A 27,334-nucleotide genomic window follows, 5' to 3' on the forward strand; every position below is an offset into this window, starting at 1 on the left:
GTGCACCACACAAACAGATTTTCAACCAGAGTCTCGACTGAACACAGGAAATCTCGCGAGACTTCAGAATAATCATGGCGGACGATATGCAGGAAGAAATTGCAATGATAGTGTTTGGAATGATTTTATACACGACACGTCGTATAAACATTTGTGCTGTTGCCACAAATCAACAAGATGATCCTCCATCTCTGCTGTCCGCAACAATTTCACTTTGTGCTGCGCCATGACGGCTTCAGTCTTCCATCATCTCGCTTTCTGATTGGATACGGTTTCGTTTCACGTGATAATCTCCAGAGCGTGCACGCATTTTTCCTCGGGCTTCCCCCCCACACATCAGGATTCTGATCGTAAATATTAAACGTGTTAAATATTTACGATTCGCGATCGGGGCGTCTCCGATGTTCTTCCGATCAGATTCGGACACTCGTAACACACCTCACGGCAAGAGAAAATCAGATAACATAATCTGTAGAACAGTCAAGATAATCGGGACATAGCTATGATTGTCGGAAGGGGAGAAATCGGCCCAAAATCAGACCGATTATCTTCTGGCGTGTACCCAGCGTAAATTTATGACATGGCTAGAACGTAGCATTCAGCAGGTCCAACCCCAATCATACACACCTGAACAAGCTAATCAAGGCATTTCAGATTACTAGAAAGCTACAGGCAGGTGAGTTTGATCAGGGTTGGAATTAACCTGTTTTCCTTCAATCTTTAAAATCCCATTTTACAGAAGTTGGTATTGCAGCAACAAGTAATCGTTTTAGTTTTGTGTTCTTTGCTGTCTGCTTGTCCTGACGCACCGATTCACTGCATTTTCCAGCAGAGATCACAGGCTGGGAGGATGACAGCTCGAATGTATTTCTCGTTGATTGCTGTTTTTTTCTGTCTGTTTGGATACTTCAGCATAGCTCGCGCTATTCAAAGACGAACCACAGGTGAAAAGATTTGTTAATTTCATTACAGAACCTGAAGAAATGCAGAAATGAGTGACTTTCAGTCTTTGAAAATAGTTAACATCGCTTATGAATGCGTAGTAGGTTTTAAACCGCTTTTGATATGAAGCAGACAAATGCATAAACTTTGTATTTCGGTTTGAGACCCATTGCAAAACCACAGATTTACAAATGGTGAAACCGCACTCCCCTTATAATCCTCTTGAATTCTCTAGTGGATGGTTTCTGTCCGGAGAGGCTGATGGTCGAACCATCCCATCGAGGCTGTTCCTCTGATGAAGACTGCCCTGGAGGGCACAAATGCTGTCGATTTGAATTTGGGCCTGTTTGCGTGCTGCCTGTTTTCAGTGAGTTTCAGTTAATAATCGATGCTAAGGTTAAACTCACACACACACACATACTAGTAACACTCTGGATTCAATGTAAGTCCTAAGCAGAGAGTTTGCATTTAGTTGTTCTCTAAAGTCGGATTGAAATCATCCCTTGGGATGGCTTTAAGGACCGGATGGATTTACAAAATAAAAAGGAATAATGCTTCAAACAGTGGTTCTCAATTCCAGTCCCGGGGACCCCTTGCTCGTCCCTTGCTAAAGCCATCCCTTTGCATGTCCCCCTTATTTAACACCCCAGATTGTGATCATCAGCTTGTCAGGAGAGAGATCCAGGAACCGGACCAACAAGCTGATGATTTCAATCCGGTGTGTTAAGTAAGGGTGTTCCATGACTGGAATTGAGAACCACTGACTTGGAATGGAATTCTTTCTTTAGATAAAACTTGCCATTCACCAACCCTGATCAAAGCCGCCTACCTCAGATTTTTCTAATGATCCCAAAGACATTGACTGGCACTGATTAACATGCTCGGGTGTGTTTGACTAGGGTTGGAGCTAAACTCTGCAGGAATGTGGATCTCGAAGTCCAGATTTAAGGATCTCTGGTCTATATGCACAAACTAAAGCTGACTATCTGTGTTCATGCAGTGAAGCCAGGTCAATGTCCCATACCGGAGATGATCCCACTCTGTGCTGATAGCTGTTTCAATGATGGCCAGTGTCCTGCCACACAGAAATGTTGCCCAACCACCGGTGGCTTTGCATGCAGTGAACCGCGTGGCCAGGGAAGAGGTCAGGCAACTTGCCATGGAAACGGTTCTGGCCAGGGAAGCGGCTATGGCCAGGGCGCGGGTCAGGGAAGCGGCTATGGCCAGGGCGCGGGTCAGGGAAGCGGCTATGGCCAGGGCGCGGGACAGGGCGCGGGTCAGGGAAGCGGCTATGGCCAGGGCGCGGGACAGGGCGCAGGACAGGGAAGCGGCTATGGCCAGGGTGCGGGACAGGGCGCAGGACAGGGAAGCGGCTATGGCCAGGGCGCAGGTCAGGGTGCTGGCCAGGGAAGCGGCTATGGCCTGGGAAGCGGCTATGGCCAGGGTGCAGGAGCTGGACAGGGAAGTGGCGCAGGAGTTGGACAGGGAAGCGGCTATGGCCAGGGTGCTGGAGCAGGACAGGGAAGCGGCTATGGCCAGGGCGCTGGAGCAGGACAGGGAAGCGGCTATGGCCAGGGCGCTGGAGCAGGACAGGGAAGCGGCTATGGCCAGGGCGCTGGAGCAGGACAGGGAAGCGGCTATGGCCAGGGCGCTGGAGCAGGACAGGGAAGCGGCTATGGCCAGGGCGCAGGAGCTGGACAGGGAAGCGGCTATGGCCAGGGCGCAGGAGCTGGACAGGGAAGCGGCTATGGCCAGGGCGCAGGAGCTGGACAGGGAAGCGGCTATGGCCAGGGCGCAGGAGCTGGACAGGGAAGCGGCGCTGGAGCAGGACAGGGAAGCGGCGCTGGAGCAGGACAGGGAAGCGGCTATGGCCAGGGCGCTGGAGCAGGACAGGGAAGCGGCTATGGCCAGGGCGCAGGAGCAGGACAGGGAAGCGGCGCAGGAGCAGGACAGGGAAGCGGCGCAGGAGCAGGACAGGGAAGCGGCGCAGGAGCAGGACAGGGAAGCGGCGCAGGAGCAGGACAGGGAAGCGGCGCAGGAGCAGGACAGGGAAGCGGCGCAGGAGCAGGACAGGGAAGCGGCGCAGGAGCAGGACAGGGAAGCGGCGCAGGAGCAGGACAGGGAAGCGGCGCAGGAGCAGGACAGGGAAGCGGCGCAGGAGCAGGACAGGGAAGCGGCACAGGAGCAGGACAGGGAAGCGGCTATGGCCAGGGCACAGGAGCAGGACAGGGAAGCGGCGCTGGCCAGGGCGCTGGAGCAGGACAGGGAAGCGGCGCTGGCCAGGGCGCTGGAGCAGGACAGGGAAGCGGCTATGGCCAGGGCGCTGGAGCAGGACAGGGAAGCGGCGCTGGAGCAGGAGCAGGACAGGGAAGCGGCGCTGGAGCAGGAGCAGGACAGGGAAGCGGCGCTGGAGCAGGAGCAGGACAGGGAAGCGGCGCTGGAGCAGGAGCAGGACAGGGAAGCGGCGCTGGAGCAGGAGCAGGACAGGGAAGCGGCGCTGGAGCAGGAGCAGGACAGGGAAGCGGCGCTGGAGCAGGAGCAGGACAGGGAAGCGGCGCTGGCCAGGGCGCTGGAGCAGGAGCCGGACAGGGAAGCGGCGCTGGAGCAGGAGCAGGACAGGGAAGCGGCGCTGGAGCAGGAGCAGGACAGGGAAGCGGCGCTGGAGCAGGAGCAGGACAGGGAAGCGGCGCTGGAGCAGGAGCAGGACAGGGAAGCGGCGCTGGAGCAGGAGCAGGACAGGGAAGCGGCGCTGGAGCAGGAGCAGGACAGGGAAGCGGCGCTGGCCAGGGCTCTGGAGCCGGACAGGGAAGCGGCGTTGGCCAGGGCTCTGGAGCCGGACAGGGAAGCGGCGCTGGCCAGGGCTCTGGAGCCGGACAGGGAAGCGGCGTTGGCCAGGGCTCTGGAGCCGGACAGGGAAGCGGCGCTGGGGCAGGAGCCGGACAGGGAAGCGGCGCTGGGGCAGGAGCCGGACAGGGAAGCGGCGCTGGCCAGGGTGCTGGAACAGGAGCAGGACAGGGAAGTGGCGCTGGAGCAGGAGCCGGACAGGGAAGTGGCGCTGGAGCAGGACATGGAAGCGGCTATGGCCAGGGCGCAGGAGCAGGACAGGGAAGCGGCGCTGGAGCAGGACAGGGAAGCGGCTATGGCCAGGGCGCTGGAGCAGGACAGGGAAGCGGCGCTGGAGCAGGACAGGGAAGCGGCGCTGGAGCAGGACAGGGAAGCGGCGCTGGAGCAGGACAGGGAAGCGGCTATGGCCAGGGCGCTGGAGCAGGACAGGGCAGCGGCGCTGGAGCAGGACAGGGCAGCGGCGCTGGAGCAGGACAGGGCAGCGGCGCTGGAGCAGGACAGGGCAGCGGCGCTGGAGCAGGACAGGGCAGCGGCGCTGGAGCAGGACAGGGAAGCGGCTATGGCCAGGGCGCTGGAGCAGGACAGGGAAGCGGCGCTGGAGCAGGACAGGGCAGCGGCGCTGGAGCAGGACAGGGCAGCGGCGCTGGAGCAGGACAGGGCAGCGGCGCTGGAGCAGGACAGGGCAGCGGCGCTGGAGCAGGACAGGGAAGCGGCTATGGCCAGGGCGCTGGAGCAGGACAGGGAAGCGGCGCTGGAGCAGGACAGGGAAGCGGCGCTGGAGCAGGACAGGGAAGCGGCTATGGCCAGGGCGCTGGAGCAGGACAGGGAAGCGGCGCTGGAGCAGGACAGGGAAGCGGCGCTGGAGCAGGACAGGGAAGCGGCTATGGCCAGGGCGCTGGAGCAGGACAGGGAAGCGGCGCTGGAGCAGGACAGGGAAGCGGCTATGGCCAGGGCGCTGGAGCAGGACAGGGAAGCGGCGCTGGCCAGGGCGCTGGAGCAGGACAGGGAAGTGGCGCTGGAGCAGGACAGGGAAGCGGCTATGGCCAGGGCGCTGGAGCAGGACAGGGAAGCGGCGCTGGAGCAGGACAGGGAAGCGGCTATGGCCAGGGCGCTGGAGCAGGACAGGGAAGCGGCGCTGGAGCAGGACAGGGAAGCGGTTATGGCCAGGGCGCTGGAGCAGGACAGGGAAGCGGTTATGGCCAGGGTGCTGGAGCAGGACAGGGAAGCGGCGCTGGAGCAGGACAGGGAAGCGGCTATGGCCAGGGCGCTGGAGCAGGACAGGGAAGCGGCGCTGGAGCAGGACAGGGAAGCGGCGCTGGAGCAGGACAGGGATGCGGCGCTGGAGCAGGACAGGGAAGCGGCGCTGGAGCAGGACAGGGAAGCGGCGCTGGAGCAGGACAGGGAAGCGGCGCTGGAGCTGGACAGGGAAGCGGCTATGGCCAGGGCGCTGGAGCAGGACAGGGAAGCGGCGCTGGAGCAGGACAGGGAAGCGGCTATGGCCAGGGCGCTGGAGCAGGACAGGGAAGCGGCGCTGGCCAGGGCGCTGGAGCAGGACAGGGAAGTGGCGCTGGAGCAGGACAGGGAAGCGGCTATGGCCAGGGCGCTGGAGCAGGACAGGGAAGCGGCGCTGGAGCAGGACAGGGAAGCGGCTATGGCCAGGGCGCTGGAGCAGGACAGGGAAGCGGCTATGGCCAGGGCGCTGGAGCAGGACAGGGAAGCGGCGCTGGAGCAGGACAAGGAAGCGGCTATGGCCAGGGCGCTGGAGCAGGAGCAGGACAGGGAAGTGGTCAAGGGAAGTGTCGGGGATGTGGCAAAGGTCAATGTCGCCTTTAGGGACATGTTCATGGGAATTTTGCATAATACTTTCTGGGGGTCTTTTCCAATGCTTTTGTTCAGATGTCATGTTTTCCCTGTTTGCTCAAACTGTTTAGAAAGATTTTCTGACTCTCTCTACCACTACTATCACCTCAAATAAATAAAAAATTGCTTGATTTGAAGAGTTTGTGTTTGGTATCATTTTGCTCTCACATAACCGCTCTCTGGCATCAGTGCTGTAAGTTCCTCTCCCCGAGTACTGGACAATTAGCAAATTATGATCTATCTTTTTTGCCAATTTAAAAGAACTGTTTTGTGTATTTAAATTTATTCTTGGGTAGCTGAATAGTCTGCAGCCATTATTCCAGTTGGAAGTCATTGTATTATGCCGATTTGGTGCTCTAGAAACCTTTCATGAATGCTGAAATTGGTTCCATAAGTTCTTGTGATTCTTGAGGCAATACATTAAAGATGGCATGTTTCTAAGAGACGTCGATTCTTAAACAGTCGTCCTAATAAATATAGGAATAGCATAACCGATGTTACAGGTCAAAAGCTTATTGTGGACTTATAATTGGAATAAAGCTTGGCGTGTTTGTGAAAAATACGGTTTAAATAAAGTAAGAGGCTTTATTTAAAATGTTTCATGGTAGGGGTGTCGCGATATACCGATATTAGCATGTCCGCAATATTTTATATGAACAGTTCTGTTATGATTACACCACGTTAATACTCCAGCGCCACTACCTGGTTGAGCTCCCAGGTGGCAGTATTGTGTCTTAACGCTGGCACCTGTCACACAAGAAGACACAGCCACTCTGAGGAGAGCAGTGTTTCTCAGAGTAAGTTGCCATTCTTTTCCTAGTCCTAGACTGGGAAATGTTATATTAACCTGTTAACAGCGGTTGTCTGTGTTCCTACATTTAAGTAAAGGGTGATTTTATTTAATAAGTACCACGTTTTCTTTGCTCGTCTTGTTTTTGTATTTTCAATCAATATGGCCTGTGCGTAGCTACGAAAAACTGAGCAAACACATTGCTACGTTAAACTTGTAAAATGTTAAGTTGGTCGCAGTGCCATGCACTTAATGCCTCATCTGCGGTCATTCTTCAATCAGGTTCATTAGTTAACATATAAATGACAAATAATAATGAACAATATTTCCACAGCACTTAGTTCATGCTAATTTCAGCATTAGCTTATGAATTAATAAAATCTCAAGTTGTCTTTGTAAACATTAATGTTCTGTGAACTAACATGAACAATGAATGACTCTACACAATTTATTAATCTTTGTTTGTCAATAAAAATAACGTATTGTTCACTGTTCGTTCATGTTAATTAATACATTAATGTTAACAAACCATCTCATTGTAAGGAGTTACCATAAATATTTATTCCTCACTGTTGAACTTGACCATATTTTCTCTCTTGATATTTCATAGGAGCTACAAAGAAGATGGAGAAAGCCAGAGTATTGTGTCCTGCGTTTATCCTTCTGTTCGTTGGGTGAAAAAGGACAAACTGAAAGACAAAAAATAATTTGACTACCGCCCCCCCAAGGTTTCTATAGTATATCGATAAGGCCACAATAACCGTGATATGAAAAATCTACTATCGTGACAGCCCTATTTAATGGTATATGTGGCTAAAGTGTGTTAGAGATTTAATCTGGATCTTGATTATCCCTGCGATTTGTTTGGTCAATGGAACAGGAGTCTATATTATACATGTATTTTGTAATTGTGTTTATATGAATTTTTGTTTTTTGGGTGGATGTGCAAAATGTAATGGAAAAAGTATTGCTTCCCAGTAAAATAACTTTGATACGTATGCGTTCAGATGAATGTAATAACTTTTTATTATTTTGGGTAAGGTATCGGTTCAAGCCAAATTTCATCCATTTTCTTCAGGAGACTTGAGGACTACCGCACCAGTTTGGAGAACATCGTTAATAAAAACAAGACTTGTAATTTTTTTTTAATACAGTTGTTGATTTACTGAATAAATGGTTTGCACACTCTTGTACATTTACTGTTGTAAATTTTGTTCTGGATAATTTTAAGAAAAAAAAAAAAAAGATTAAGAAGAACCGGCACGCACCGCTTCGGTCTGTCTGATGTGACAAAGACAGTGCACCACACAAACAGATTTTCAACCAGAGTCTCGACTGAACACAGGAAATCTCGCGAGACTTCAGAATAATCATGGCGGACGATATGCAGGAAGAAATTGCAATGATAGTGTTTGGAATGATTTTATACACGACACGTCGTATAAACATTTGTGCGGTTGCCACAAATCAACAAGATGATCCTCCATCTCTGCTGTCCGCAACAATTTCACTTTGTGCTGCGCCATGACGGCTTCAGTCTTCCATCATCTCGCTTTCTGATTGGATACGGTTTCGTTTCACGTGATAATCTCCAGAGCGTGCACGCATTTTTCCTCGGGCTTCCCCCCCACACATCAGGATTCTGATCGTAAATATTAAACGTGTTAAATATTTACGATTCGCGATCGGGGCGTCTCCGATGTTCTTCCGATCAGATTCGGACACTCTTAACACACCTCACGGCAAGAGAAAATCAGATAACATAATCTGTAGAACAGTCAAGATAATCGGGACATAGCTATGATTGTCGGAAGGGGAGAAATCGGCCCAAAATCAGACCGATTATCTTCTGGCGTGTACCCAGCGTAAATTTATGACATGGCTAGAACGTAGCATTCAGCAGGTCCAACCCCAATCATACACACCTGAACAAGCTAATCAAGGCATTTCAGATTACTAGAAAGCTACAGGCAGGTGAGTTTGATCAGGGTTGGAATTAACCTGTTTTCCTTCAATCTTTAAAATCCCATTTTACAGAAGTTGGTATTGCAGCAACAAGTAATCGTTTTAGTTTTGTGTTCTTTGCTGTCTGCTTGTCCTGACGCACCGATTCACTGCATTTTCCAGCAGAGATCACAGGCTGGGAGGATGACAGCTCGAATGTATTTCTCGTTGATTGCTGTTTTTTTCTGTCTGTTTGGATACTTCAGCATAGCTCGCGCTATTCAAAGACGAACCACAGGTGAAAAGATCTGTTAATTTCATTACAGAACCTGAAGAAATGCAGAAATGAGTGACTTTCAGTCTTTGAAAATAGTTAACATCGCTTATGAATGAGTAGTAGGTTTTAAACCGCTTTTGATATGAAGCAGACAAATGCATGAACTTTGTATTTCGGTTTGAGACCCATTGCAAAACCACAGATTTACAAATGGTGAAACCGCACTCCCCTTATAATCCTCTTGAATTCTCTAGTGGATGGTTTCTGTCCGGAGAGGCTGATGGTCGAACCATCCCATCGAGGCTGTTCCTCTGATGAAGACTGCCCTGGAGGGCACAAATGCTGTCGATTTGAATTTGGGCCTGTTTGCGTGCTGCCTGTTTTCAGTGAGTTTCAGTTAATAATCGATGCTAAGGCTAAACTCACACACACACACACACACATACTAGTAACACTCTGGATTCAATGTAAGTCCTAAGCAGAGAGTTTGCCTTTAGTTGTTCTCTAAAGTCGGATTGAAATCATCCCTTGGGATGGCTTTAAGGACCGGATGGATTTACAAAATAAAAAGGAATAATGCTTCAAACAGTGGTTCTCAATTCCAGTCCCGGGGACCCCTTGCTCGTCCCTTGCTAAAGCCATCCCTTTGCATGTCCCCCTTATTTAACACCCCAGATTGTGATCATCAGCTTGTCAGGAGAGAGATCCAGGAACTGGACCAACAAGCTGATGATTTCAATCCGGTGTGTTAAGTAAGGGTGTTCCATGACTGGAATTGAGAACCACTGACTTGGAATGGAATTCTTTCTTTAGATAAAACTTGCCATTCACCAACCCTGATCAAAGCCGCCTACCTCAGATTTTTCTAATGATCCCAAAGACATTGACTGGCACTGATTAACATGCTCGGGTGTGTTTGACTAGGGTTGGAGCTAAACTCTGCAGGAATGTGGATCTCGAAGTCCAGATTTAAGGATCTCTGGTCTATATGCACAAACTAAAGCTGACTATCTGTGTTCATGCAGTGAAGCCAGGTCAATGTCCCATACCGGAGATGATCCCACTCTGTGCTGATAGCTGTTTCAATGATGGCCAGTGTCCTGCCACACAGAAATGTTGCCCAACCACCGGTGGCTTTGCATGCAGTGAACCGCGTGGCCAGGGAAGAGGTCAGGCAACTTGCCATGGAAACGGTTCTGGCCAGGGAAGCGGCTATGGCCAGGGCGCAGGTCAGGGAAGCGTTTATGGCCAGGGCGCGGGTCAGGGAAGCGGCTATGGCCAGGGCGCGGGTCAGGGAAGCGGCTATGGCCAGGGCGCGGGACAGGGCGCGGGTCAGGGAAGCGGCTATGGCCAGGGCGCAGGTCAGGGAAGCGGCTTTGGACAGGGTGCAGGACAGGGTGCTGGCCAGGGAAGCGGCTATGGCCTGGGAAGCGGCTATGGCCAGGGTGCAGGAGCTGGACAGGGAAGTGGCGCAGGAGTTGGACAGGGAAGCGGCTATGGCCAGGGCGCTGGAGCAGGACAGGGAAGCGGCTATGGCCAGGGCGCTGGAGCAGGACAGGGAAGCGGCTATGGCCAGGGCGCTGGAGCAGGACAGGGAAGCGGCTATGGCCAGGGCGCTGGAGCAGGACAGGGAAGCGGCTATGGCCAGGGCGCAGGAGCTGGACAGGGAAGCGGCTATGGCCAGGGCGCAGGAGCTGGACAGGGAAGCGGCTATGGCCAGGGCGCAGGAGCTGGACAGGGAAGCGGCTATGGCCAGGGCGCAGGAGCTGGACAGGGAAGCGGCGCTGGAGCAGGACAGGGAAGCGGCGTTGGAGCAGGACAGGGAAGCGGCGCTGGAGCAGGACAGGGAAGCGGCGCTGGAGCAGGACAGGGAAGCGGCGCTGGAGCAGGACAGGGAAGCGGCGCTGGAGCAGGACAGGGAAGCGGCGCTGGAGCAGGACAGGGAAGCGGCGCTGGAGCAGGACAGGGAAGCGGCGCTGGAGCAGGACAGGGAAGCGGCGCTGGAGCAGGACAGGGAAGCGGCTATGGCCAGGGCGCTGGAGCAGGACAGGGAAGCGGCTATGGCCAGGGCGCAGGAGCAGGACAGGGAAGCGGCGCAGGAGCAGGACAGGGAAGCGGCGCAGGAGCAGGACAGGGAAGCGGCGCAGGAGCAGGACAGGGAAGCGGCGCAGGAAGCGGCGCAGGAGCAGGAGCCGGACAGGGAAGCGGCTATGGCCAGGGCGCTGGAGCAGGACAGGGAAGCGGCGCTGGAGCAGGACAGGGAAGCGGCGCTGGAGCAGGACAGGGAAGCGGCGCTGGAGCAGGACAGGGAAGCGGCGCTGGAGCAGGACAGGGAAGCGGCGCTGGAGCAGGACAGGGAAGCGGCGCTGGAGCAGGACAGGGAAGCGGCGCTGGAGCAGGACAGGGAAGCGGCTATGGCCAGGGCGCTGGAGCAGGACAGGGCAGCGGCGCTGGAGCAGGACAGGGAAGCGGCGCTGGAGCAGGACAGGGAAGCGGCGCTGGAGCAGGACAGGGAAGCGTCTATGGCCAGGGCGCTGGAGCAGGACAGGGAAGCGGCGCTGGAGCAGGACAGGGAAGCGGCGCTGGAGCAGGACAGGGAAGCGGCTATGGCCAGGGCGCTGGAGCAGGACAGGGAAGCGGCGCTGGAGCAGGACAGGGAAGCGGCGCTGGAGCAGGACAGGGAAGCGGCTATGGCCAGGGCGCTGGAGCAGGACAGGGAAGCGGCGCTGGCCAGGGCGCTGGAGCAGGACAGGGAAGTGGCGCTGGAGCAGGACAGGGAAGCGGCTATGGCCAGGGCGCTGGAGCAGGACAGGGAAGCGGCGCTGGAGCAGGACAGGGAAGCGGCTATGGCCAGGGCGCTGGAGCAGGACAGGGAAGCGGCGCTGGAGCAGGACAGGGAAGCGGTTATGGCCAGGGCGCTGGAGCAGGACAGGGAAGCGGTTATGGCCAGGGCGCTGGAGCAGGACAGGGAAGCGGCGCTGGAGCAGGACAGGGAAGCGGCTATGGCCAGGGCGCTGGAGCAGGACAGGGAAGCGGCGCTGGAGCAGGACAGGGAGGCGGCGCTGGAGCAGGACAGGGAAGCGGCGCTGGAGCTGGACAGGGATGCGGCGCTGGAGCAGGACAGGGAAGCGGCTATGGCCAGGGCGCTGGAGCAGGACAGGGAAGCGGCGCTGGAGCAGGACAGGGAAGCGGCTATGGCCAGGGCGCTGGAGCAGGACAGGGAAGCGGCGCTGGAGCAGGACAGGGAAGCGGCTATGGCCAGGGCGCTGGAGCAGGACAGGGAAGCGGTTATGGCCAGGGCGCTGGAGCAGGACAGGGAAGCGGCGCTGGAGCAGGACAGGGAAGCGGCTATGGCCACGGCGCTGGAGCAGGACAGGGAAGCGGCGCTGGAGCAGGACAGGGAAGCGGCGCTGGAGCAGGACAGGGAAGCGGCGCTGGAGCAGGACAGGGAAGCGGCGCTGGAGCTGGACAGGGATGCGGCGCTGGAGCAGGACAGGGAAGCGGCTATGGCCAGGGCGCTGGAGCAGGACAGGGAAGCGGCGCTGGAGCAGGACAGGGAAGCGGCTATGGCCAGGGCGCTGGAGCAGGACAGGGAAGCGGCGCTGGCCAGGGCGCTGGAGCAGGACAGGGAAGTGGCGCTGGAGCAGGACAGGGAAGCGGCTATGGACAGGGAAGCGGCTATGGCCAGGGCGCTGGAGCAGGACAGGGAAGCGGCGCTGGAGCAGGACAGGGAAGCGGCTATGGCCAGGGCGCTGGAGCAGGACAGGGAAGCGGCTATGGCCAGGGCGCTGGAGCAGGACAGGGAAGCGGCGCTGGAGCAGGACAAGGAAGCGGCTATGGCCAGGGCGCTGGAGCAGGAGCAGGACAGGGAAGTGGTCAAGGGAAGTGTCGGGGATGTGGCAAAGGTCAATGTCGCCTTTAGGGACATGTTCATGGGAATTTTGCATAATACTTTCTGGGGGTCTTTTCCAATTCTTTTGTTCAGATGTCATGTTTTCCCTGTTTGCTCAAACTGTTTAGAAAGATTTTCTGACTCTCTCTACCACTACTATCACCTCAAATAAATAAAAAATTGCTTGATTTGAAGAGTTTGTGTTTGGTATCATTTTGCTCTCACATAACCGCTCTCTGGCATCAGTGCTGTAAGTTCCTCTCCCCGAGTACTGGACAATTAGCAAATTATGATCTATCTTTTTTGCCAATTTAAAAGAACTGTTTTGTGTATTTAAATTTATTCTTGGGTAGCTGAATAGTCTGCAGCCATTATTCCAGTTGGAAGTCATTGTATTATGCCGATTTGGTGCTCTAGAAACCTTTCATGAATGCTGAAATTGGTTCCATAAGTTCTTGTGATTCTTGAGGCAATACATTAAAGATGGCATGTTTCTAAGAGACGTCGATTCTTAAACAGTCGTCCTAATAAATATAGGAATAGCATAACCGATGTTACAGGTCAAAAGCTTATTGTGGACTTATAATTGGAATAAAGCTTGGCGTGTTTGTGAAAAATACGGTTTAAATAAAGTAAGAGGCTTTATTTAAAATGTTTCATGGTCCGCAATATTTTATATGAACAGTTCTGTTATGATTACACCACGTTAATACTCCAGCGCCACTACCTGGTTGAGCTCCCAGGTGGCAGTATTGTGTCTTAACGCTGGCACCTGTCACACAAGAAGACACAGCCACTCTGAGGAGAGCAGTGTTTCTCAGAGTAAGTTGCCATTCTTTTTCTAGTCCTAGACTGGGAAATGTTATATTAACCTGTTAACAGCGGTTGTCTGTGTTCCTACATTTAAGTAAAGGGTGATTTTATTTAATAAGTACCACGTTTTCTTTGCTCGTCTTGTTTTTGTATTTTCAATCAATATGGCCTGTGCGTAGCTACGAAAAACTGAGCAAACACATTGCTACGTTAAACTTGTAAAATGTTAAGTTGGTCGCAGTGCCATGCACTTAATGCCTCATCTGCGGTCATTCTTCAATCAGGTTCATTAGTTAACATATAAATGACAAATAATAATGAACAATATTTCCACAGCACTTAGTTCATGCTAATTTCAGCATTAGCTTATGAATTAATAAAATCTCAAGTTGTCTTTGTAAACATTAATGTTCTGTGAACTAACATGAACAATGAATGACTCTACACAATTTATTAATCTTTGTTTGTCAATAAAAATAACGTATTGTTCACTGTTCGTTCATGTTAATTAATACATTAATGTTAACAAACCATCTCATTGTAAGGAGTTACCATAAATATTTATTCCTCACTGTTGAACTTGACCATATTTTCTCTCTTGATATTTCATAGGAGCTACAAAGAAGATGGAGAAAGCCAGAGTATTGTGTCCTGCGTTTATCCTTCTGTTCGTTGGGTGAAAAAGGACAAACTGAAAGACAAAAAATAATTTGACTACCGCCCCCCCAAGGTTTCTATAGTATATCGATAAGGCCACAATAACCGTGATATGAAAAATCTACTATCGTGACAGCCCTATTTAATGGTATATGTGGCTAAAGTGTGTTAGAGATTTAATCTGGATCTTGATTATCCCTGCGATTTGTTTGGTCAATGGAACAGGAGTCTATATTATACATGTATTTTGTAATTGTGTTTATATGAATTTTTGTTTTTTGGGTGGATGTGCAAAATGTAATGGAAAAAGTATTGCTTCCCAGTAAAATAACTTTGATACGTATGCGTTCAGATGAATGTAATAACTTTTTATTATTTTGGGTAAGGTATCGGTTCAAGCCAAATTTCATCCATTTTCTTCAGGAGACTTGAGGACTACCGCACCAGTTTGGAGAACATCGTTAATAAAAACAAGACTTGTAATTTTTTTTTAATACAGTTGTTGATTTACTGAATAAATGGTTTGCACACTCTTGTACATTTACTGTTGTAAATTTTGTTCTGGATAATTTTAAGAAAAAAAAAATAAAAGATTAAGAAGAACCGGCACGCACCGCTTCGGTCTGTCTGATGTGACAAAGACAGTGCACCACACAAACAGATTTTCAACCAGAGTCTCGACTGAACACAGGAAATCTCGCGAGACTTCAGAATAATCATGGCGGACGATATGCAGGAAGAAATTGCAATGATAGTGTTTGGAATGATTTTATACACGACACGTCGTATAAACATTTGTGCTGTTGCCACAAATCAACAAGATGATCCTCCATCTCTGCTGTCCGCAACAATTTCACTTTGTGCTGCGCCATGACGGCTTCAGTCTTCCATCATCTCGCTTTCTGATTGGATACGGTTTCGTTTCACGTGATAATCTCCAGAGCGTGCACGCATTTTTCCTCGGGCTTCCCCCCCACACATCAGGATTCTGATCGTAAATATTAAACGTGTTAAATATTTACGATTCGCGATCGGGGCGTCTCCGATGTTCTTCCGATCAGATTCGGACACTCGTAACACACCTCACGGCAAGAGAAAATCAGATAACATAATCTGTAGAACAGTCAAGATAATCGGGACATAGCTATGATTGTCGGAAGGGGAGAAATCGGCCCAAAATCAGACCGATTATCTTCTGGCGTGTACCCAGCGTAAATTTATGACATGGCTAGAACGTAGCATTCAGCAGGTCCAACCCCAATCATACACACCTGAACAAGCTAATCAAGGCATTTCAGATTACTAGAAAGCTACAGGCAGGTGAGTTTGATCAGGGTTGGAATTAACCTGTTTTCCTTCAATCTTTAAAATCCCATTTTACAGAAGTTGGTATTGCAGCAACAAGTAATCGTTTTAGTTTTGTGTTCTTTGCTGTCTGCTTGTCCTGACGCACCGATTCACTGCATTTTCCAGCAGAGATCACAGGCTGGGAGGATGACAGCTCGAATGTATTTCTCGTTGATTGCTGTTTTTTTCTGTCTGTTTGGATACTTCAGCATAGCTCGCGCTATTCAAAGACGAACCACAGGTGAAAAGATTTGTTAATTTCATTACAGAACCTGAAGAAATGCAGAAATGAGTGACTTTCAGTCTTTGAAAATAGTTAACATCGCTTATGAATGCGTAGTAGGTTTTAAACCGCTTTTGATATGAAGCAGACAAATGCATAAACTTTGTATTTCGGTTTGAGACCCATTGCAAAACCACAGATTTACAAATGGTGAAACCGCACTCCCCTTATAATCCTCTTGAATTCTCTAGTGGATGGTTTCTGTCCGGAGAGGCTGATGGTCGAACCATCCCATCGAGGCTGTTCCTCTGATGAAGACTGCCCTGGAGGGCACAAATGCTGTCGATTTGAATTTGGGCCTGTTTGCGTGCTGCCTGTTTTCAGTGAGTTTCAGTTAATAATCGATGCTAAGGTTAAACTCCCACACACACACATACTAGTAACACTCTGGATTCAATGTAAGTCCTAAGCAGAGAGTTTGCCTTTAGTTGTTCTCTAAAGTCGGATTGAAATCATCCCTTGGGATGGCTTTAAGGACCGGATGGATTTACAAAATAAAAAGGAATAATGCTTCAAACAGTGGTTCTCAATTCCAGTCCCGGGGACCCCTTGCTCGTCCCTTGCTAAAGCCATCCCTTTGCATGTCCCCCTTATTTAACACCCCAGATTGTGATCATCAGCTTGTCAGGAGAGAGATCCAGGAACCGGACCAACAAGCTGATGATTTCAATCCGGTGTGTTAAGTAAGGGTGTTCCATGACTGGAATTGAGAACCACTGACTTGGAATGGAATTCTTTCTTTAGATAAAACTTGCCATTCACCAACCCTGATCAAAGCCGCCTACCTCAGATTTTTCTAATGATCCCAAAGACATTGACTGGCACTGATTAACATGCTCGGGTGTGTTTGACTAGGGTTGGAGCTAAACTCTGCAGGAATGTGGATCTCGAAGTCCAGATTTAAGGATCTCTGGTCTATATGCACAAACTAAAGCTGACTATCTGTGTTCATGCAGTGAAGCCAGGTCAATGTCCCATACCGGAGATGATCCCACTCTGTGCTGATAGCTGTTTCAATGATGGCCAGTGTCCTGCCACACAGAAATGTTGCCCAACCACCGGTGGCTTTGCATGCAGTGAACCGCGTGGCCAGGGAAGAGGTCAGGCAACTTGCCATGGAAACGGTTCTGGCCAGGGAAGCGGCTATGGCCAGGGCGCGGGTCAGGGAAGCGGCTATGGCCAGGGCGCGGGTCAGGGAAGCGGCTATGGCCAGGGCGCGGGACAGGGCGCGGGTCAGGGAAGCGGCTATGGCCAGGGCGCGGGACAGGGCGCAGGACAGGGAAGCGGCTATGGCAAGGGTGCGGGACAGGGCGCAGGACAGGGAAGCGGCTATGGCCAGGGCGCAGGTCAGGGAAGCGGCTTTGGCCAGGGTGCAGGACAGGGTGCTGGCCAGGGAAGCGGCGCTGGAGCAGGACAGGGAAGCGGCTATGGCCAGGGTGCAGGAGCTGGACAGGGAAGTGGCGCAGGAGTTGGACAGGGAAGCGGCTATGGCCAGGGTGCTGGAGCAGGACAGGGAAGCGGCTATGGCCAGGGCGCTGGAGCAGGACAGGGAAGCGGCTATGGCCAGGGCGCTGGAGCAGGACAGGGAAGCGGCTATGGCCAGGGCGCTGGAGCAGGACAGGGAAGCGGCTATGGCCAGGGCGCAGGAGCTGGACAGGGAAGCGGCTATGGCCAGGGCGCAGGAGCAGGACAGGGAAGCGGCGCAGGAGCAGGACAGGGAAGCGGCGCTGGAGCAGGACAGGGAAGCGGCTATGGCCAGGGCGCTGGAGCAGGACAGGGAAGCGGCTATGGCCAGGGCGCAGGAGCAGGACAGGGAAGCGGCGCAGGAGCAGGACAGGGAAGCGGCGCAGGAGCAGGACAGGGAAGCGGCGCAGGAGCAGGACAGGGAAGCGGCGCAGGAGCAGGACAGGGAAGCGGCGCAGGAGCAGGACAGGGAAGCGGCTATGGCCAGGGCACAGGAGCAGGACAGGGAAGCGGCGCTGGAGCAGGAGCAGGACAGGGAAGCGGCGCTGGCCAGGGCGCTGGAGCAGGACAGGGAAGCGGCGCTGGCCAGGGCGCTGGAGCAGGACAGGGAAGCGGCTATGGCCAGGGCGCTGGAGCAGGACAGGGAAGCGGTGCAGGAGCAGGACAGGGAAGCGGCTATGGCCAGGGCGCTGGAGCAGGACAGGGAAGCGGCGCTGGAGCAGGACAGGGAAGCGGCGCTGGAGCAGGAGCAGGACAGGGAAGCGGCGCTGGCCAGGGCGCTGGAGCAGGAGCCGGACAGGGAAGTGGCGCTGGAGCAGGAGCCGGACAGGGAAGTGGCGCTGGAGCAGGAGCAGGACAGGGAAGTGGCGCTGGAGCAGGAGCAGGACAGGGAAGTGGCGCTGGAGCAGGACAGGGAAGTGGCGCTGGAGCAGGACAGGGAAGTGGCGCTGGAGCAGGAGCAGGACAGGGAAGTGGCGCTGGAGCAGGAGCAGGACAGGGAAGTGGCGCTGGAGCAGGAGCAGGACAGGGAAGTGGCGCTGGAGCAGGAGCAGGACAGGGAAGTGGCGCTGGAGCAGGACAGGGAAGTGGCGCTGGAGCAGGAGCAGGACAGGGAAGCGGCGCTGGCCAGGGCGCTGGAGCCGGACAGGGAAGCGGCGCTGGCCAGGGCTCTGGAGCCGGACAGGGAAGCGGCGCTGGCCAGGGCTCTGGAGGCGGACAGGGAAGCGGCGCTGGGGCAGGAGCCGGACAGGGAAGCGGCGCTGGGGCAGGAGCCGGACAGGGAAGCGGCGCTGGGGCAGGAGCCGGACAGGGAAGCGGCGCTGGACAGGGTGCTGGAACAGGAGCGGGACAGGGAAGTGGCGCTGGAGCAGGAGCCGGACAGGGAAGTGGCGCTGGAGCAGGACATGGAAGCGGCTATGGCCAGGGCGCAGGAGCTGGACACGGAAGCGGCGCTGGAGCAGGAGCAGGACACGGAAGCGGCACTGGAGCAGGACAGGGAAGCGGTGCTGGCCAGGGAGCTGGAGCAGGACAGGGAAGCGGCGCTGGAGCAGGACAGGGAAGCGGCTATGGCCAGGGCGCTGGAGCAGGACAGGGAAGCGGCGCTGGAGCAGGACAGGGAAGCGGTTATGGCCAGGGCGCTGGAGCAGGACAGGGAAGTGGCGCTGGAGCAGGACAGGGAAGCGGCGCTGGAGCAGGACAGGGAAGCGGCGCTGGAGCAGGACAGGGAAGCGGCTATGGCCAGGGCACTGGAGCAGGACAGGGAAGCGGCTATGGCCAGGGCGCTGGAGCAGGACAGGGAAGCGGCGCTGGAGCAGGACAGGGAAGCGGCGCTGGAGCAGGACAGGGAAGCGGCGCTGGAGCAGGACAGGGAAGCGGCGCTGGAGCAGGACAGGGAAGCGGCGCTGGAGCAGGACAGGGAAGCGGCTATGGCCAGGGCGCTGGAGCAGGACAGGGAAGCGGCGCTGGAGCAGGACAGGGAAGCGGCTATGGCCAGGGCGCTGGAGCAGGACAGGGAAGCGGCGCTGGCCAGGGCGCTGGAGCAGGACAGGGAAGCGGCTATGGCCAGGGCGCTGGAGCAGGACAGGGAAGCGGCGCTGGAGCAGGACAGGGAAGCGGCTATGGCCAGGGCGCTGGAGCAGGACAGGGAAGCGGCTATGGCCAGGGCGCTGGAGCAGGACAGGGAAGCGGCTATGGCCAGGGCGCTGGAGCAGGACAGGGAAGCGGCGCTGGAGCAGGACAAGGAAGCGGCTATGGCCAGGGCGCTGGAGCAGGAGCAGGACAGGGAAGTGGTCAAGGGAAGTGTCGGGGATGTGGCAAAGGTCAATGTCGCCTTTAGGGACATGTTCATGGGAATTTTGCATAATACTTTCTGGGGGTCTTTTCCAATGCTTTTGTTCAGATGTCATGTTTTCCCTGTTTGCTCAAACTGTTTAGAAAGATTTTCTGACTCTCTCTACCACTACTATCACCTCAAATAAATAAAAAATTGCTTGATTTGAAGAGTTTGTGTTTGGTATCATTTTGCTCTCACATAACCGCTCTCTGGCATCAGTGCTGTAAGTTCCTCTCCCCGAGTACTGGACAATTAGCAAATTATGATCTATCTTTTTTGCCAATTTAAAAGAACTGTTTTGTGTATTTAAATTTATTCTTGGGTAGCTGAATAGTCTGCAGCCATTATTCCAGTTGGAAGTCATTGTATTATGCCGATTTGGTGCTCTAGAAACCTTTCATGAATGCTGAAATTGGTTCCATAAGTTCTTGTGATCCTTGAGGCAATACATTAAAGATGGCATGTTTCTAAGAGACGTCGATTCTTAAACAGTCGTCCTAATAAATATAGGAATAGCATAACCGATGTTACAGGTCAAAAGCTTATTGTGGACTTATAATTGGAATAAAGCTTGGCGTGTTTGTGAAAAATACGGTTTAAATAAAGTAAGAGGCTTTATTTAAAATGTTTCATGGTCCGCAATATTTTATATGAACAGTTCTGTTATGATTACACCACGTTAATACTCCAGCGCCACTACCTGGTTGAGCTCCCAGGTGGCAGTATTGTGTCTTAACGCTGGCACCTGTCACACAAGAAGACACAGCCACTCTGAGGAGAGCAGTGTTTCTCAGAGTAAGTTGCCATTCTTTTTCTAGTCCTAGACTGGGAAATGTTATATTAACCTGTTAACAGCGGTTGTCTGTGTTCCTACATTTAAGTAAAGGGTGATTTTATTTAATAAGTACCACGTTTTCTTTGCTCGTCTTGTTTTTGTATTTTCAATCAATATGGCCTGTGCGTAGCTACGAAAAACTGAGCAAACACATTGCTACGTTAAACTTGTAAAATGTTAAGTTGGTCGCAGTGCCATGCACTTAATGCCTCATCTGCGGTCATTCTTCAATCAGGTTCATTAGTTAACATATAAATGACAAATAATAATGAACAATATTTCCACAGCACTTAGTTCATGCTAATTTCAGCATTAGCTTATGAATTAATAAAATCTCAAGTTGTCTTTGTAAACATTAATGTTCTGTGAACTAACATGAACAATGAATGACTCTACACAATTTATTAATCTTTGTTTGTCAATAAAAATAACGTATTGTTCACTGTTCGTTCATGTTAATTAATACATTAATGTTAACAAACCATCTCATTGTAAGGAGTTACCATAAATATTTATTCCTCACTGTTGAACTTGACCATATTTTCTCTCTTGATATTTCATAGGAGCTACAAAGAAGATGGAGAAAGCCAGAGTATTGTGTCCTGCGTTTATCCTTCTGTTCGTTGGGTGAAAAAGGACAAACTGAAAGACAAAAAATAATTTGACTACCGCCCCCCCAAGGTTTCTATAGTATATCGATAAGGCCACAATAACCGTGATATGAAAAATCTACTATCGTGACAGCCCTATTTAATGGTATATGTGGCTAAAGTGTGTTAGAGATTTAATCTGGATCTTGATTATCCCTGCGATTTGTTTGGTCAATGGAACAGGAGTCTATATTATACATGTATTTTGTAATTGTGTTTATATGAATTTTTGTTTTTTGGGTGGATGTGCAAAATGTAATGGAAAAAGTATTGCTTCCCAGTAAAATAACTTTGATACGTATGCGTTCAGATGAATGTAATAACTTTTTATTATTTTGGGTAAGGTATCGGTTCAAGCCAAATTTCATCCATTTTCTTCAGGAGACTTGAGGACTACCGCACCAGTTTGGAGAACATCGTTAATAAAAACAAGACTTGTAATTTTTTTTTAATACAGTTGTTGATTTACTGAATAAATGGTTTGCACACTCTTGTACATTTACTGTTGTAAATTTTGTTCTGGATAATTTTAAGAAAAAAAAAAAAAAAGATTAAGAAGAACCGGCACGCACCGCTTCGGTCTGTCTGATGTGACAAAGACAGTGCACCACACAAACAGATTTTCAACCAGAGTCTCGACTGAACACAGGAAATCTCGCGAGACTTCAGAATAATCATGGCGGACGATATGCAGGAAGAAATTGCAATGATAGTGTTTGGAATGATTTTATACACGACACGTCGTATAAACATTTGTGCTGTTGCCACAAATCAACAAGATGATCCTCCATCTCTGCTGTCCGCAACAATTTCACTTTGTGCTGCGCCATGACGGCTTCAGTCTTCCATCATCTCGCTTTCTGATTGGATACGGTTTCGTTTCACGTGATAATCTCCAGAGCGTGCACGCATTTCAAGTAATCGTTTTAGTTTTGTGTTCTTTGCTGTCTGCTTGTCCTGACGCACCGATTCACTGCATTTTCCAGCAGAGATCACAGGCTGGGAGGATGACAGCTCGAATGTATTTCTCGTTGATTGCTGTTTTTTTCTGTCTGTTTGGATACTTCAGCATAGCTCGCGCTATTCAAAGACGAACCACAGGTGAAAAGATCTGTTAATTTCATTACAGAACCTGAAGAAATGCAGAAATGAGTGACTTTCAGTCTTTGAAAATAGTTAACATCGCTTATGAATGAGTAGTAGGTTTTAAACCGCTTTTGATATGAAGCAGACAAATGCATCAACTTTGAATTTCGGTTTGAGACCCATTGCAAAACCACAGATTTACAAATGGTGAAACCGCACTCCCCTTATAATCCTCTTGAATTCTCTAGTGGATGGTTTCTGTCCGGAGAGGCTGATGGTCGAACCATCCCATCGAGGCTGTTCCTCTGATGAAGACTGCCCTGGAGGGCACAAATGCTGTCGATTTGAATTTGGGCCTGTTTGCGTGCTGCCTGTTTTCAGTGAGTTTCAGTTAATAATCGATGCTAAGGCTAAACTCACACACACACACACACACACACACATACTAGTAACACTCTGGATTCAATGTAAGTCCTAAGCAGAGAGTTTGCCTTTAGTTGTTCTCTAAAGTCGGATTGAAATCATCCCTTGGGATGGCTTTAAGGACCGGATGGATTTACAAAATAAAAAGGAATAATGCTTCAAACAGTGGTTCTCAATTCCAGTCCCGGGGACCCCTTGCTCGTCCCTTGCTAAAGCCATCCCTTTGCATGTCCCCCTTATTTAACACCCCAGATTGTGATCATCAGCTTGTCAGGAGAGAGATCCAGGAACTGGACCAACAAGCTGATGATTTCAATCCGGTGTGTTAAGTAAGGGTGTTCCATGACTGGAATTGAGAACCACTGACTTGGAATGGAATTCTTTCTTTAGATAAAACTTGCCATTCACCAACCCTGATCAAAGCCGCCTACCTCAGATTTTTCTAATGATCCCAAAGACATTGACTGGCACTGATTAACATGCTCGGGTGTGTTTGACTAGGGTTGGAGCTAAACTCTGCAGGAATGTGGATCTCGAAGTCCAGATTTAAGGATCTCTGGTCTATATGCACAAACTAAAGCTGACTATCTGTGTTCATGCAGTGAAGCCAGGTCAATGTCCCATACCGGAGATGATCCCACTCTGTGCTGATAGCTGTTTCAATGATGGCCAGTGTCCTGCCACACAGAAATGTTGCCCAACCACCGGTGGCTTTGCATGCAGTGAACCGCGTGGCCAGGGAAGAGGTCAGGCAACTTGCCATGGAAACGGTTCTGGCCAGGGAAGCGGCTATGGCCAGGGCGCGGGTCAGGGAAGCGGCTATGGCCAGGGCGCGGGTCAGGGAAGCGGCTATGGCCAGGGCGCGGGTCAGGGAAGCGGCTATGGCCAGGGCGCGGGTCAGGGAAGCGGCTATGGCCAGGGCGCGGGACAGGGCGCGGGTCAGGGAAGCGGCTATGGCCAGGGCGCGGGACAGGGCGCAGGACAGGGAAGCGGCTATGGCCAGGGTGCGGGACAGGGCGCAGGACAGGGAAGCGGCTATGGCCAGGGCGCAGGTCAGGGAAGCGGCTTTGGCCAGGGTGCAGGACAGGGTGCTGGCCAGGGAAGCGGCTATGGCCTGGGAAGCGGCTATGGCCAGGGTGCAGGAGCTGGACAGGGAAGTGGCGCAGGAGTTGGACAGGGAAGCGGCTATGGCCAGGGTGCTGGAGCAGGACAGGGAAGCGGCTATGGCCAGGGCGCTGGAGCAGGACAGGGAAGCGGCTATGGCCAGGGCGCAGGAGCTGGACAGGGAAGCGGCTATGGCCAGGGCGCAGGAGCTGGACAGGGAAGCGGCGCTGGAGCAGGACAGGGAAGCGGCGCTGGAGCAGGACAGGGAAGCGGCTATGGCCAGGGCGCTGGAGCAGGACAGGGAAGCGGCTATGGCCAGGGCGCAGGAGCAGGACAGGGAAGCGGCGCAGGAGCAGGACAGGGAAGCGGCGCAGGAGCAGGACAGGGAAGCGGCGCAGGAGCAGGACAGGGAAGCGGCGCAGGACAGGGAAGCGGCGCAGGAGCAGGACAGGGAAGCGGCGCAGGAGCAGGGCACAGGAGCAGGACAGGGAAGCGGCGCTGGCCAGGGCGCTGGAGCAGGACAGGGAAGCGGCTATGGCCAGGGCGCTGGAGCAGGACAGGGAAGCGGTGCAGGAGCAGGACAGGGAAGCGGCTATGGCCAGGGCGCTGGAGCAGGACAGGGAAGCGGCGCTGGAGCAGGACAGGGAAGCGGCGCTGGAGCAGGACAGGGAAGCGGCGCTGGAGCAGGACAGGGAAGCGGCGCTGGGGCAGGAGCAGGACAGGGAAGTGGCGCTGGAGCAGGAGCCGGACAGGGAAGTGGCGCTGGAGCAGGAGCAGGACAGGGAAGTGGCGCTGGAGCAGGAGCAGGACAGGGAAGTGGCGCTGGAGCAGGAGCAGGACAGGGAAGCGGCGCTGGAGCAGGAGCCGGACAGGGAAGTGGCGCTGGAGCAGGAGCCGGACAGGGAAGCGGCGCTGGGGCAGGAGCCGGACAGGGAAGCGGCGCTGGCCAGGGCTCTGGAGGCGGACAGGGAAGCGGCGCTGGGGCAGGAGCCGGACAGGGAAGCGGCGCTGGGGCAGGAGCCGGACAGGGAAGCGGCGCTGGGGCAGGAGCCGGACAGGGAAGCGGCGCTGGCCAGGGTGCTGGAACAGGAGCAGGACAGGGAAGTGGCGCTGGAGCAGGAGCCGGACAGGGAAGTGGCGCTGGAGCAGGACATGGAAGCGGCTATGGCCAGGGCGCAGGAGCTGGACACGGAAGCGGCGCTGGAGCAGGAGCAGGACACGGAAGCGGCACTGGAGCAGGACAGGGAAGCGGTGCTGGCCAGGGAGCTGGAGCAGGACAGGGAAGCGGCGCTGGAGCAGGACAGGGAAGCGGCTATGGCCAGGGCGCTGGAGCAGGACAGGGAAGCGGCGCTGGAGCAGGACAGGGAAGCGGCGCTGGAGCAGGACAGGGAAGCGGCGCTGGAGCAGGACAGGGAAGCGGCGCTGGAGCAGGACAGGGAAGCGGCTATGGCCAGGGAGCTGGAGCAGGACAGGGCAGCGGCGCTGGAGCAGGACAGGGCAGCGGCGCTGGAGCAGGACAGGGCAGCGGCGCTGGAGCAGGACAGGGAAGCGGCGCTGGAGCAGGACAGGGAAGCGGCTATGGCCAGGGCGCTGGAGCAGGACAGGGAAGCGGCGCTGGAGCAGGACAGGGAAGCGGCTATGGCCAGGGCGCTGGAGCAGGACAGGGAAGCGGCGCTGGAGCAGGACAGGGAAGCGGCTATGGCCAGGGCGCTGGAGCAGGACAGGGAAGCGGCGCTGGCCAGGGCGCTGGAGCAGGACAGGGAAGTGGCGCTGGAGCAGGACAGGGAAGCGGCTATGGCCAGGGCGCTGGAGCAGGACAGGGAAGCGGCGCTGGAGCAGGACAGGGAAGCGGCTATGGCCAGGGCGCTGGAGCAGGACAGGGAAGTGGCGCTGGAGCAGGACAGGGAAGCGGCGCTGGAGCAGGACAGGGAAGCGGCGCTGGAGCAGGACAGGGAAGCGGCGCTGGAGCAGGACAGGGAAGCGGCGCTGGAGCAGGACAGGGAAGCGGCGCTGGAGCAGGACAGGGAAGCGGCGCTGGAGCTGGACAGGGATGCGGCGCTGGAGCAGGACAGGGAAGCGGCTATGGCCAGGGCGCTGGAGCAGGACAGGGAAGCGGCGCTGGAGCAGGACAGGGAAGCGGCTATGGCCAGGGCGCTGGAGCAGGACAGGGAAGCGGCGCTGGCCAGGGCGCTGGAGCAGGACAGGGAAGTGGCGCTGGAGCAGGACAGGGAAGCGGCTATGGCCAGGGCGCTGGAGCAGGACAGGGAAGCGGCGCTGGAGCAGGACAGGGAAGCGGCTATGGCCAGGGCGCTGGAGCAGGACAGGGAAGCGGCTATGGCCAGGGCGCTGGAGCAGGACAGGGAAGCGGCGCTGGAGCAGGACAAGGAAGCGGCTATGGCCAGGGCGCTGGAGCAGGAGCAGGACAGGGAAGTGGTCAAGGGAAGTGTCGGGGATGTGGCAAAGGTCAATGTCGCCTTTAGGGACATGTTCATGGGAATTTTGCATAATACTTTCTGGGGGTCTTTTCCAATTCTTTTGTTCAGATGTCATGTTTTCCCTGTTTGCTCAAACTGTTTAGAAAGATTTTCTGACTCTCTCTACCACTACTATCACCTCAAATAAATAAAAAATTGCTTGATTTGAAGAGTTTGTGTTTGGTATCATTTTGCTCTCACATAACCGCTCTCTGGCATCAGTGCTGTAAGTTCCTCTCCCCGAGTACTGGACAATTAGCAAATTATGATCTATCTTTTTTGCCAATTTAAAAGAACTGTTTTGTGTATTTAAATTTATTCTTGGGTAGCTGAATAGTCTGCAGCCATTATTCCAGTTGGAAGTCATTGTATTATGCCGATTTGGTGCTCTAGAAACCTTTCATGAATGCTGAAATTGGTTCCATAAGTTCTTGTGATTCTTGAGGCAATACATTAAAGATGGCATGTTTCTAAGAGACGTCGATTCTTAAACAGTTGTCCTAATAAATATAGGAATAGCATAACCGATGTTACAGGTCAAAAGCTTATTGTGGACTTATAATTGGAATAAAGCTTGGCGTGTTTGTGAAAAATACGGTTTAAATAAAGTAAGAGGCTTTATTTAAAATGTTTCATGGTAGGGGTGTCGCGATATACCGATATTAGCATGTCCGCAATATTTTATATGAACAGTTCTGTTATGATTACACCACGTTAATACTCCAGCGCCACTACCTGGTTGAGCTCCCAGGTGGCAGTATTGTGTCTTAACGCTGGCACCTGTCACACAAGAAGACACAGCCACTCTGAGGAGAGCAGTGTTTCTCAGAGTAAGTTGCCATTCTTTTCCTAGTCCTAGACTGGGAAATGTTATATTAACCTGTTAACAGCGGTTGTCTGTGTTCCTACATTTAAGTAAAGGGTGATTTTATTTAATAAGTACCACGTTTTCTTTGCTCGTCTTGTTTTTGTATTTTCAATCAATATGGCCTGTGCGTAGCTACGAAAAACTGAGCAAACACATTGCTACGTTAAACTTGTAAAATGTTAAGTTGGTCGCAGTGCCATGCACTTAATGCCTCATCTGCGGTCATTCTTCAATCAGGTTCATTAGTTAACATATAAATGACAAATAATAATGAACAATATTTCCACAGCACTTAGTTCATGCTAATTTCAGCATTAGCTTATGAATTAATAAAATCTCAAGTTGTCTTTGTAAACATTAATGTTCTGTGAACTAACATGAACAATGAATGACTCTACACAATTTATTAATCTTTGTTTGTCAATAAAAATAACGTATTGTTCACTGTT

General features: G+C 52.8%; 3 protein-coding genes across 3 annotated transcripts in view; all 3 read left to right on the forward strand.

The window, feature by feature from the left end:
• LOC127951887 (fibroin heavy chain-like) overlaps positions 1-27,334 on the forward strand; it is a 58,090-nt gene that overhangs the window by 23,166 nt on the left and 7,590 nt on the right. The window lies entirely within an intron of this gene.
• Positions 1,755-5,783, forward strand: LOC127951893 (fibroin heavy chain-like). Its single transcript, XM_052550027.1, has one exon. It carries the CDS (start codon positions 1,906-1,908, stop codon positions 5,617-5,619), a length of 3,714 nt encoding a protein of 1,237 aa, XP_052405987.1. The 5' UTR covers positions 1,755-1,905; the 3' UTR covers positions 5,620-5,783.
• LOC127951900 (fibroin heavy chain-like) lies at positions 16,446-19,612 on the forward strand. The gene has a single exon (XM_052550034.1). The coding sequence runs from the start codon at positions 16,569-16,571 to the stop codon at positions 19,446-19,448; it is 2,880 nt and encodes a 959-aa protein (XP_052405994.1). The 5' UTR covers positions 16,446-16,568; the 3' UTR covers positions 19,449-19,612.

The sequence above is a fragment of the Carassius gibelio genome, chromosome B3, assembly GCF_023724105.1.
Source record: "Carassius gibelio isolate Cgi1373 ecotype wild population from Czech Republic chromosome B3, carGib1.2-hapl.c, whole genome shotgun sequence".
Classification (NCBI taxonomy): domain Eukaryota; kingdom Metazoa; phylum Chordata; class Actinopteri; order Cypriniformes; family Cyprinidae; genus Carassius; species Carassius gibelio.

Excerpts from the sequence above, each read along its gene's own strand:
- LOC127951900 (XM_052550034.1), top strand. The coding sequence starts at position 16,569 with ATGCACAAACTAAAGCTGACTATCTGTGTTCATGCAGTGAAGCCAGGT.
- LOC127951893 (XM_052550027.1), top strand. The coding sequence starts at position 1,906 with ATGCACAAACTAAAGCTGACTATCTGTGTTCATGCAGTGAAGCCAGGT.